Source organism: Podarcis muralis, chromosome 2 (assembly GCF_964188315.1).
Source record: "Podarcis muralis chromosome 2, rPodMur119.hap1.1, whole genome shotgun sequence".
In the NCBI taxonomy this organism is placed as follows: domain Eukaryota; kingdom Metazoa; phylum Chordata; class Lepidosauria; order Squamata; family Lacertidae; genus Podarcis; species Podarcis muralis.
In genome coordinates, this window is record NC_135656.1 from 114,156,462 (window position 1) to 114,169,626 (window position 13,165).

A 13,165-nucleotide genomic window follows, 5' to 3' on the forward strand; every position below is an offset into this window, starting at 1 on the left:
AGATGTTGAAAAGGCTTTTGATAATGTTTCATGGGCTTTTATGAAAAATATAAAAGAAAAAAATGAATTATGGGGAAGCAATTTATTTTTACCAACAGTCTATGCTGATTGATAATAAGGTTATAACAGAAAAGTGTAAAATAATGAAGGGGACAAGACAAGGATACCCTATCACCATTATTATTTATTTTGGTATTAGAGGCCCTGGCGAGAGAGAAAAAGTGGAGAAATTAATTACAGGAATAACAGTAGAAAATAAAGCATATAAATTAAAAGCTTTTACAGTAATTGTAATTATAATGGATCCCAAAAATACTCCACCGAAGGTGGTAGAAAAGATACAGGACTTCGGGCAGGCCGGAGGCTTTAAACTAAACAAGAATAAGACTAAGTTTTTGGTAAAAAACACAATGGAGGAAGATCAAAAGGAATTACAACAGAAAACAGAGTTAGTTATACATAACAAAGTCAAATACTGAGGTATTTGTTTGACAGCTAAGAATATTAATATTTTTAAAGACAATTACAAGAATGAGTGGAAAGAAATAAAAAGAGCTTTAGAGATATGGGGAAGAATGAATTTATCATTTTGGGGAAGAATATCAGTAATAAAAATGAATGTATTGCCAAAAATGTTATTTTTATTCCAATCAGTCCTGGCAATAGGCAACGCAGGATGCTTTGAAAAATGGCAAGAAGATATATCTAGGTTTATCTGACAAGGGACGAAATCAAGTATAAAAAATAAATTATTAACAGATGTAAGAGAGAGAGAGGAGGTTTCGCCCTGCCGGATTTGAAACTTGTCAGGGAACTGCCATTGGAGCTAGAGGCGGAGGCAAGGCTCCCAAGCGATGCTGGAGAAGGGCCCAGCAGGGAGAGAGGCAGCTCATCGGCTGGGGAAGGAAATCAGTGTAACACCAGGGATAAAGGGGGCAGATGGGGGAATCGGCGAGGGGGCTCCAGGACTCCTCGCCAGAGACCAGCGGGGAGAGAACAGGTCCTCCGCTGCCCACACCCACCCTGCGCAGAAGACTTCCGTGCAGGGAGAGTAGGCGGAGACTTGGCGTCAAAGAACTTCTTTGCTGGAAGAGGTTTAAGAAACGCCCACTGACGGATTCTGCTAGCGACTGAAACAGCCACGAAGTGAAGGGCTGTCCAGACAGAAAAGGTTTAACCAGGCAACCTAGCCAGGAGTGGCGGCAACTTACGCACGAGCAACCCCTATAACCATTACAAAACTTTATTATGAAGCATCCTATATCTGCTAGAACCGGGAATGGAAAACACAGATACTGTATTTTAGATCTGGAAGAACACAAATAATGGATAGCATGCATATTTATGGTAGGAAAAGGCCAAGGTTTTTAGAGCTTTTAAGAATCATATAGTAAGAAAACCAATTTGTAGGGTATGGGAGAAGTATAAAAATTTGCTTGAGTAAAAAACACACTGGTAGCTTTCCCCCTTGGAAGTAATATCTCTGAAAAAAAATGAATATGAGAAGTAATCGGGTGACTTATAGAGAGCTGTTAACTGAAGTTGAAAACCAACTGAAATTAAAAGATTTTGAAGAGATAAGGGAAGCTTTAACTGACTGGTTACAGTACTATCAACTAAACGATATCTTTAAGATAGACAAAAAGAAAGGTTTTAGTTAAGAGACATCACATTTCAAAAAGAACTCTTAGGAAGTAACATAAAAAGATCTGTCTAAAATGTGTAACTTGCTCCTAGAACGGTATACAAAGGATGAACAGGTCAAATCAGTTATGACGAAATGGGAAAGGGACTTAGGACATAACATACAAATGGCAGATTGGGAGAGGCTTTGGAAAACAGATCTGAAATTCACAGCTTGCTGTACATTGAAAGAAAACTACATGAAAATGATATACTGGTGGTATTTGACTCCTAGTAAGTTATCTAAAATGTATAGAGAAAGTTCAAATATCTGAGGGAAGTGTAAAGAGGAAGTGGGTACTGTTTGCTATATGTGGTGGTCATGTAAGATAACAGTATCATTTTGGGAAATGGTATATAATGAAAAAGTAGAGACATCACCTTGCCAACAAAGGTCCATACAGTAAAAGCTATGGTTTTCCCAGTAGTGATGTATGGAAGTGAAAGCTGGACCATAAAGAAAGCTGATCGCCGAAGAATTGATGCCTTTAAATTATGGTGTTGGAGGAGACTCTTGAGAGTCCCATGGACTGAAAGAAGATCAAACCTATCCATTCTTAAGGAAATCAGCCCTGAGTGCTCACTGGAAGGACAGATCCTGAAGCTGAGGCTCCAATACTTTGGCCACCTCATGAGAAGAGAAGACTCCCTGGAAAAGACCCTAATGTTGGGAAAGATGGGGGCCCAAGGAGAAGGGGACGACAGAGGACGAGATGGTTGGATAGTGTTCACGAAACTACCAGCATGAGTTTGACGAAACTGCGGGAAGCAGTGGAAGACAGAAGTGCCTGGCGTGCTCTGGTCCATGGGGTCATGAAAAGTTGGACACGACTAAACGGCTAAACAACAACAAATATAATGAATTGGGAAAAAATGTTTAAAATAATGTTTGTTAAGAATGTAGAAGCATATTTATTTGGAATTACAGGTACTGAGATTGCAAAAGACCAGGAAAGACTATGTATGCGACAACAGCTGCACAGATGTTATTATCCCAACGATGGAAAGATGCAATAATCCCAACTAGGGAAGAATGGCAAGCCAAACTGCTGGACTCTGCCGAAATGGCAAAATTAGCCGCGAGACTCGGGAATCAAGAAAACAAGGACTTTAAAAAAGAATGGGGAAATTTTATAATTTACCTATGAGATTACTGCACGCAAATCAAAAATTTAGCTGGACTTTAGGAATCACTTGTAAATAGGTTTATGCACAATTTAGATAAATGAAAACTGTGGAGAATGTATCTATACACTAGTATATTGTGTTACATAACCCTCTGGTATTTTTCCGGGTTTTGTTGCTCGCATGCGTAGAAACACTCTATTGCGCCGCGTGCATGTACAGAAGCGGTCCTCCGGTTTGCAAAAAATTCGGGCTCTGTCTGGGGCTCCTTAACGGATCCCGTTTGCAAATGGAGGTACCACTGTATGTAGTTTTGAAAAAATTAATATAAGGACCCATGAAAGGGATGGAGCGAAGTCATGTGATTCAGAGAATCTCATGAAATGATTAGAAAAATGTCTTTGATATAAACTTGTATTTGTAAAAAACAATAAAAATATTTCAAAAAAAGAGGGAAGTCTATAGATTGACTATGCTTCTGTTGATTCATCATTTGCAAACCCAGAAATAGGTGCTCCTGTTTTTGAAGTTTGCCTCAGAAACCAAACGTGCCCCTGAGCTTCTATTTTTACTGTTGCGCAGCAAATTTAAGTGCCCCCCATGCTATTTAAGGCTTTTTTTCATTCCGTTTTACCCTTGAGCAGCTAATTTAAGTTGTCTCCATCGTAATCAAGGCCTATTTCATCCCATTTGTTCCCTTGCACAGCTAATTTAAGCTCCTCCGCCCCCATCAATATTCAAGCCATTCCTGGCTGCAGTGTTCTGAGGTGACATTTGCTGCTTTAGTTTTTTTCCTATTTTTTGTGTTTTTGTGGCTTTTGCATTTTTGACTGAGGCTTGTTTATTTCTTTTATGATTGATTTATAGATTGACTGTGGAAAGGCATAAAAGCCCCCCATTTAATCAATGACTATCATCAGTGCAGATACAAAAAAAATTAATTTCAATTTTTTTCATCTACAATGCTGTCTTATTTATTTTATGGTACAGAACATTGATTATTGCTTTCTTTTTATGGATCAATGGTCTTGTTAGATAGTAACATTCATGTTACAGTGCTGTTTTAGGGGTTGTTTTTAAAAGTCTGGAACGGATTAATGCATTACTTTCTATGGGGAAACACGCCTTGGTTTAGGAACGCTTTGGTTTTGGAAGACTTCTGGAACAATTAAGTTTGAGAACCGAGGTACCACTGTAACTCCTAAGATTTAAAATCCTGGAGGAAGAAAACCTGCCCCCACTACTTTCTGAAAGGGATTCAAGAAACAAAGAGCTGCTTTGGAGAAGGCCTCACACCCCTTCCTTCTTCCTGTCAGGAACTTCCTTCCATTTGTCTCCTCTCCATCTTTTCCTCTTTCTCCCTCCACCTTCCATCTATCCCTGTCCCCATCTCCTCTCCCCTGGAACTCACCAGATTTCTCCAAGGGTCCTGGGAGGGAATGCTCAGAGGTTGTGGGGAGGGATGCGGGAGACAGCCTGACCAGGTCAACCATCCATCTTCCTCCTGCCATCCTGGCCAGGGTTGCAGGTTCAGTGTCAGCTAGGTTTGCAGGTTCAGCTTCCTGAGGAGCGCAGAAGCCAGAGCAAGTTGCAGCTTCCTAGGAGGGAGGGAAGAAGAAGCCAAGGGAGTCTGAGAGCCCCTGCCGGGATTCTCCTGCCCAAGACATTCTGCTGCCCCTGGAGAAACCCCAACTGGATACCCCCTTCCCAAGATCCTCCACCCATTTTCAAACACCCTTGCAAATTCCTTTCACCTGCCTGTCCCATCTCCCTTCCTAAGGCTGGCATGGTATGTACATTAGTGGCCTGAGAGGAGATCCCTTGGAACTTAAGAGTTAATCTGCAAAGGACTGCTCTGAATACATGGGTGGCTCTTGCATGGAGAAGAAGGAAGCCCCTTGCTTGCATCTGGACCCCCTGGGAGAGGCGGGGTATCTGCCCACTCGTCCCTCTGCCCTCCCTGCCTCCTCCTCTGTCCTCCTGCCCTGCAAACACCCTTTGCTCTTGTTGCTCAGGGGAGAGAGGTGGCTTGTGGAAGGAGCCTTCAAACCCATCCATTTCCTCCTCTGCTCCCCCTCCTGTCCTTTTGGGAAACAGGAGCTTTGGTTAGGAGTAAACAACTTAGACGGCAAGTTCGCAAGATAAGCACTTTGGAGCACTGCTCCTTAAAGAGCAGATTCCTTAAAGAAAAATCAAAGGCCAAACTGGTAGACCTCCGATGGCAGCCCTGTACAGTGGTACGTCAGGTTACATACGCTTCAGGTTACAGACTCCGCAAACCCAGAAATAGAGCTTCAGGTTAAGAACTTTACTTCAGGATGAGAACAGAAATCATGCTCCAGCGGCGCGGCAGCAGCAGGAGACCCAGTTAGTTAAAGTGGTGCTTCAGGTTAAGGAGAGTTTCAGGTTAAGTACGGACTAAGTACTTAAGGAATTAAGTACTTAACCTGAGGTACCACTGTACAGGGAAGTTTTTGATGTTTTTATTTTGTTGGAAGCCGCCCAGAGTGGCTGAGGCAACACAGTCAGATAGACAGGGTGCAAGTAATGAATTAATAATAAAATAATAATAATAATATTCCATCCTAAGCATGTCCTGGTATACATTGCTGGTCAGAGACTCTGTCTCAACCTCTCCCTTGAACACAACAGGGCTTCCTATTTTTACTGTTGTTCTTTACATTTCTATACTGCCCTTCCTCCAAAGATCACAGGGCAGCTTACAAGAAAAAAAAACACAGAGATGCATAGCAGAGTAAGAAATGAAAGTGACAACCCTCCCGCCGCCCCCCATGCAGTTGTGAAGTCCATAGATTGTTTAATGAGCCAAACGCCTGGGAGAAGAGCAATGCTTTGGCCTGGTGCCTAAAGATAAGGAAGGAAGCCAGGACACTGAGGTCCTCCTACGAGGTTCTTCTGCCAGTTCTCTCACTGCGAGAAGTGAAGTTTCAGGGCAGGCAGAGGGAGTTCTAGGTAATGGCGCCCTCACGTCCAGCGTCAAAGGGATAAAGAACTACAGAACTTTTAGAAGACATATGGAGGCAGCCTTGTATTGGGAAGTTTTTAACATTTGACATTTTATAGATGTTGTTAGCTGCCCAGAGAGGCTGGTGAAACCTAGCCAGATGGTCGGGATATAAATATCAAAATTATTATTGTTATTATTATTTTTATTGCAAACCTGGCCAGCAATGCCCACCCCTCTCCCCTTGCCCGCCTCCTTCCCTGCAACTCCCTTTGCACCAGATCCCTGCAGGAGGAAGCTTCTCCCCCCCGCTTCCCCTTCAAGGCCCCCTTTAAGGAAATAGCTCCCTTTCCTCCCTTCTCTTCTCCCCGTCCTGGGGCTTCTCATCCTGGACCCCCTCGCAAAGCCCCTATTACTATTAAGTCCTTAATACTATTATTAAGGCGATCCTGGCCAGCAATGCCCACCCCTCTCCCCTTTCCCGCCTCCTTCCCTGCAGCTCCCTTTGCACCAGATCCCTGCAGGAGGAAGCTTCTCCCCCCCTCCCCTTCAAGGCCCCCTTTAAGGAAACAGCTCCCTTCCCTCCCTTCTCTTCTCCCCGTCCCGGGGCTTCTCCTCCTGGACCCCCTCGCAAAGCCCCTTCCCTCCTTCCCCGCCACTGGCTTTGCACTCACCCGAAATCCCGGGCAGCGGGGGCGGGAATGGGAGCCCCCGCGTGGGAGGCAGGGCGTAAGGGCGCTTAATTAGGAGCCTTAATTAGGAAGAAGCCCCCTCCTCCGCCTCCGCACGACGCAGCCCCGCTTCCCGCCTCCTCCCCTCCCTCCTTTGCAAGCCGGGAAATTATCTCTGCTGGTGAAGCCGGAAGTGGAGGCAACTCTGAGGAGGAAGGAGAAGTTTCTCTCCACGCTCAGCCTCTTGTCTGTTATTTGATAATTGGGGGAAGGAAAACCTTGCAGCACCCAACCAATGGGAAGGCGAGGGAGGGAACGTGTGCATGGGGAATATAAGCTCATTCCTTGCCCCAGCTGGACTGTGCCTGCTTTGGAACCCCGCTTTTGCAAGAATGTATTGTCCTCGATAAACTCTTTACTGCCTCACCAATTTTGTTCAGATGATATTTTAAGGAACTGCACTGTGGAGAGATACTTAGGATGGATTGTGTTTTGGCTTGTGTTATTTTGTTTATATTTATTAATTGAATAAAATTTATTTTAAAAAACCTGCAGAGGGGTTTCCCAAAACAAACAAAAAGAACACCACAGCAGTAAAATCAAGAAAAAATTAAAATTACTTCCACGTCCTAAGTATCTGGCTAAGGTAAAGGTAAAGGGACCCCTGACGACTGTGGCCGACTCTGGGGTTGCGGCGCTCATCTCGCTTTATTTTCCGAGGAAGCCGGCATACAGCTTCCGGCTCATGTGCCCAGCATGACCTAGCCGCTTCTGGTGAACCAGAGCAGCGCACGGAAACACAGTTTACCTTCCCGCCGGAGCAGTACCTATTTATCTACTTGCACTTTGACGTGCTTTTCGGCAAGCCCTAGGCTCTGTGGTTTAACCCACAGCGCCACCCGTGTCCCTGGGTATGCTTGCCTAAACAAGAATGCTTTTAGCAGGTGCTTGAAAAGAGTCTAGCAAAGGCACGTGCTTTATTGTAATAGGCGGGGAGTTCCAAAGTGCAGGTGCTGCCACAGTAAACAATGCAGTGCAGATATTATGTGGAACCTGTAGTAGTGCTTGAAACTACTGAAGGGTAGATTTTATTTATTGTGATTTCACCATGCTCTGTATTATCTGAAAAGGAACATTTATTTAAAAAGCAGGACTGCACAGCAGCAGTCTATTCGCCTGCGAGGCTCATCATGATCAGTGGGACTTTTTTTTTTTTTTTTTAAGATTTTTATTCAAGATTTTCAAAATACATAGAAAAAGAAAAAAGAAACATACAAAGAAAAAAGCATACAGAACAAAACAAAAATATAACATCCTAGTCCGAATCTTACTTTCTTTACTAATTGGACTTCCTCACATCTTCCGTTCCTGCTTTCCAAATTTAAAAAGTTCTAAACAGCAATTTATCACCTTATTTCAAATACTTATTTATATTTTCCAATTATTATGTTTCCCATTTTACATTTACCTCCAACAAATTTAAAACCTTGATTTTACACATAATATTATTCAAAAATTAACTTAAACTCCGATTTCATTATAATCTCACATTCCTTTTGACTAATTTACTGAGGCCACGCTTATTTTTACTCTTTCACTTTCTTAACATTCGTACAATTTACAATATTTTTGTAGGTAGTCCTTAAACTTTTCCCAGTCCTCTTCCACTGCTTCTTCTCCCAGGTCACGGATTCTGCCTGTCATTTCTGCCAATTCCATGTAGTCTATCAGTTGCGTCTGCCAATCTTCCAGCGTGGGCAAATCTTGTGTTTTCCAATGTTTAGCGATGAGTATCCTTGCTGCCGTTGTTGCATACATAAAAAAGGTATAGTCCTTCTTTAACACCCTTTGGCCGGCAATGCCCAAAAGCAAAGCCTCTGGTTTCTTAGGAAAAGTATACTTAAATACCTTTTTCAACTCGTTATATATCATTTCCCAGAAGGCTTTAACCCTAGGGCATGTCCACCAAAGGTGGAAAAACGTTCCTTCAGCTTCTTTACATTTCCAACATTTGTTATCAGGCAAATGGTATATCTTTGCAAGCTTGACTGGGGTCATGTACCACCTGTATATCATTTTCATAATATTTTCTTTTAAGGCATTACATGCCGTGAACTTCACACCGGTGGTCCATAACTTTTCCCAGTCAGCAAACATAATGTTATACCCAATGTCTTGTGCCCATTTAATCATAGCTGATTTGACCGTTTCATCTTGTGTATTCCATTTTAGCAGCAAGTTGTACATTTTAGATAAAACCTTTACCTTAGGTTCTAGCAGTTCTGTTTCTAGCTTCGATTTTTCCACCTGGAATCCTATCTTTTGATCAGTGGGACTTATTCCCAAGCCGACGGTGCATAAGATGGACTGCAATCCTATGCATCCCTTGCATCCAACTTGTACCTAAAAATCTGCACAAACCTGCACCAGAGAACTGTAGAGTTGGAAGGTGAGAGCTGTTTCATAGTTCTGCTGGATCTTTTAGAGGCATTTGACACCATCAGCCATAACATCCTTCTGGACCGTCTAGAGGGCCTGGGAGCTAGAGGCACTGTTATACAGTGGTTCCGCTCCTTCCTCTTGGGCCGTGTTCAGAAAATGTTGTTGGGGGTTGAGTGGTGTTGGGGGATGAGTGTTCAGATCCCTGAGCTCTCACTTGTGGGGTGCCTCAGGGTTCCGTCCTCTCCCCATGCTTTTCAACATCTACATGAAGCCGCTGTTGGATAAAAGCAGCAATGCAAAAGCCAGCTGCAAGTGGCTTTTATGCAAAACAGGATGTTATTGTCTGGAGATGTACTGCTGGGAAAAAGGGGCAGTCCATTCAGTGTACTGAGCACCGGATGTTAGCTCAGTGTATCATGTGTCCTGTACTGGAAGTACAGAGGTGTGGTCTTCTTCTAGAGACTGGAGTGTACAGACATGTTCCAATGGTTTCTCCCCCGTATAAGTTAGTTGGTGTATTCTAACACATGTGATAAGGCTACACAGGAAGGTATTGAGTAATAAAAGACTGGGCCATGAATTTATTTCATCAGACAAAGTTTAAAAAAGAGGAGTAGTAATTTATGCCTATCACCAAAATTTATATTTAAAGATGACCAAGGAAGATATGTTGCAATTGAAATTCAATCACAAGGAGAGAAATTTTTGATAGTAGGCATCTATCCACCAAACGAGGGGAAATCGGAATTTTTTAAGAAGTTACATGAGACTCTGATGGACCATATGGATTACAATATGATTTTGATGGGGGACATGGAGTGGTGACTACAAATATGGACAAGGCACAGAGACAGGTAGTTACTAAGTATGGTAGACTACCAAAAACTTGTTTTGACATGACTGACAATATGGATTTAGTTGACATTTGGAGAACGAAGAACCCCTTGGGAAGAGAGGGAACTTTCTTCTCTGAGGCCAAAATGACATGGACAAGAATTGACCAAATTTGGGTAACTAGAGGGCTGGCTCCGAAGACTAGAAAAGTGGAAATCTGCCCTAAAACTTGCTCCGACCACAATGCTGTGAAGATGGAAATGAAACTAACACCAATTGGTTCCTTTAGATGGAGGATGAATGACACTTTGTTTAGGAACGAAGATGTGACTAAGAAGGCCCAAAAAACCTTGAGGGACTACTTTGAGATAAATATGAACACCACTGTTGAAAAAGAGTAATCTGGGACGCAAGTAAAGCAGCTATGAGAGGATTTTTGATACAACAGAATGCAATTAAGAAGAGAGCGCAAAATGAAAAATAAAGATAAGATTTTGGAGAAAATAAAGGAAGGAGAGAAGAAACTGAGAGTGAAACCAAAGTCACAGGAGATTCTGAAAGAGATAAAGTTATATCAAGTACAATATATGAAAATGATGAACCAGGAAATAGAATGGAAAATTAAACAGATGAGACAAAAACTCAATACCATTACGAATTTGGAAGTGGAGGGAAATAATATACAGAATCCAGTGGAGATCAGGAAGTGCTTTCAGAGGTACTTTAAACAACTATATACACAGGAGACGCAGAAAGAAATGGACATTGATCGTTTTTTGAAAATAAATGGACTACAAAAAAATCTCTCAAGAAAATAAGCTAATGTTGAATTACAAAATAACGGAGCAGGAGGTAGAAGGGGCCAATCAGAACATGCAATTAGGCAAATCTCCAGGGCCGGATGGTTTGACTTCAAGATATTATAGATCCTTGAAAGAATGGTTAGTACAACCTTTAAAGAAAGTTTGCAATGAAATATTGGAAGGGAAAAAGGCACCAGAGTTGTGGAAGGAAGCTTATATTACACTTATACCGAAAACAGAGTCTGAGAAGGCACAGCTTAAGAACTACCGCCCCATATCTTTGCTCAATGTGGATTATAAAATTTTTGCAGATATCATAACTAAAAGACTAAAAAAGGTTTTAGTAGAAGAAATACATAAAGATCAAGCAGGCTTTCTCCCGGGCAGGCACTTGTCTGACAATACGAGGAATATAATTAACATTTTAGAAAAATTACAAGTGAATATTAACACCAAAGCAGTTTTGATATTTGTGGACGCGGAGAAAGCCTTTGACAATATTTCCTGGAGTTTTATGAAGAAGAATTTACAGGGGATGGGGGTTGGCCAAGGTTTTGGAAATGGTATAGGTGCAATCTATTCAGAACAAAAGGCTAAATTAATTGTCAACAATGTGGTGACGGAAGAATTTAAGATAGAGAAAGGAACACGACAAGGTTGCCCAATTTCCGCTTTGCTTTTTATATCGGTCCTGGAGGTCCTTTTAAATATGATTAGAAGGGATCCATTGGTTAAAGGTATACAAGTCGGAGCTAAACAGTACAAATTGAAAGCATTTGCCAATGATCTGGTATTGACATTACAGGAGCCAGAATCTAAAGTTCCAAAAGAGTATTGGAACTGATTCAAGAATTTGGTCAGGTAGCGGGATTTAAGTTGAATAAGATGAAAACAAGATTACCATAATAAAGGACAAAAGTGGTAAGGACCTAACAGAAGCAGAAGACATCAAGAAGAGGTGGCAAGAATACACAGAGGAATTATACCAGAAAGATATGGATGTCTCGTACACCCCAGGTAGTGTGGTTGCTGACCTTGAGCCAGACATCCTGGAAAGTGAAGTCAAACGGGCCTTAGAAAGCACTGCAAATAACAAGGCCAGTGGAAGTGATGGTATTCCAGCTGAACTATTTAAAATTTTAAAAGATGATGCTGTTAAGGTGCTACACTCAATATGCCAGCAAATTTGGAAAACTCAGCAGTGGCCAGAAGATTGGAGAAGATCAGTCTACATCCCAATCCCAAAGAAGGGCAGTGCCAAAGAATGCTCCAACATTTGACTTCACTTTCCACGATGTCTGGCTCAAGTCAGCAACCACACTACCTAGAAATATGATCAAATTTGAAGTTATCATTGCTAGGCCGGATTGCTGTGATAAAAATGAATGTATTGCCAAGGATGCTGTTTTTGTTTCAAACATTGCAAATTGTGGATAAAATGGATTGTTTCAAGAAGTGGCAGAGAGATATTTCTAGATTTGTCTGGCAGGGCAAGAAGCCTCAAATAAAATTTAAGATATTAACTGATGCTAAAGAAACAGGTGGATTTGGACTTCCGGGTTAGCACCATCGGCGAATGGCGGAGTTCCTCCGACCAGAGGAATGGGCTCCGTGGAAACTGGGTCTTCCCACTGCGGCGAAGGTGGGGACCCGCTAGAAACCCCAGGTGGAGAAGCCTGGGGACGTGGGGTTCGGCAGAGCACCAAGAACGCATCCCCTACTCGCAAGGAAACCCCCTTTTGGGGCTCCGGAGCAAAGTGGGACGAGCAGCGCGGTGCAGCGGACCGATTGCTATTTTCACGGAGGAAAGCCGCACAGCCATCGCTGGAGAGCGCTGACTTTTTCCTGATGACATTTGGACTCTAAACAAGTACCCGTGAGTAAAAACGGAAGATTTGACTAAGGAAAAATCTTTGAATTAGGTAACGAAGCGGGAAGGTCTAAACAGGAAGTCCGCCTTCCGCTTTTTGTAAACAGACTGAAGCAAAGATCGTACAAGCTAAATAGCCTGGAATTTGATCTTAAGATTGAAATTTCCTGCACCCATGACCACCAAAACCCTCTTGACAACAGGAGGAAAGGGGGGGGGAAAGAACTTTGACCGTCTAACCCTGCAGAAAGAGAGTAAAGGAATATAAATTTCCAACGTCCCAAACCCGGGGACGGGACGTCAGGACAGTAATCTTTGAAGAAAACGGAATATTCTTGGACAGATAGAAATAAAAGAGAAACAAATTAACTTTAATGTTGCTCTCTGCTTTTTTGTATTGTAAGGAAACAAAGTACTAGAAAATTGAAAGTAAATTTTCCTTTGTTGGATACATTTTAAAGATGGGCGTTAAATAGAAACTGTGTCCCCTAGAGGGAGCTTGTCAATTTTTTTGCTGCAGTCCACAGGGAGACATAACAGCTGTGAGAATCAGCGTGGGACCAGATACTTGACCTTGAACAGAAATGAGCAGGGAAATTCCACCTTCTGCCCTTGGCAAAGTGAATGCTTTGCTGCAGCAGCTGCATGAGGATATGAACTTGATGAATGAAAAGCTGGATTTTATGGCTGCTGTAGCCAGAAAGTATGAACTGACAGGAAAAGAAGAGAAAGAAACTTCACTACAACCAATTCAGGAAACTGACTCAAGGCA

General features: G+C 42.4%; 1 protein-coding gene across 1 annotated transcript in view; it reads right to left on the reverse strand.

The window, feature by feature from the left end:
* LOC114592269 (uncharacterized) overlaps positions 1 to 13,165 on the reverse strand; it is a 37,002-nt gene that overhangs the window by 9,723 nt on the left and 14,114 nt on the right. The window contains 1 exon segment of the mRNA XM_077923067.1: positions 12,377 to 12,383. Coding sequence (XP_077779193.1) covers positions 12,377 to 12,383 — 7 coding nt within the window.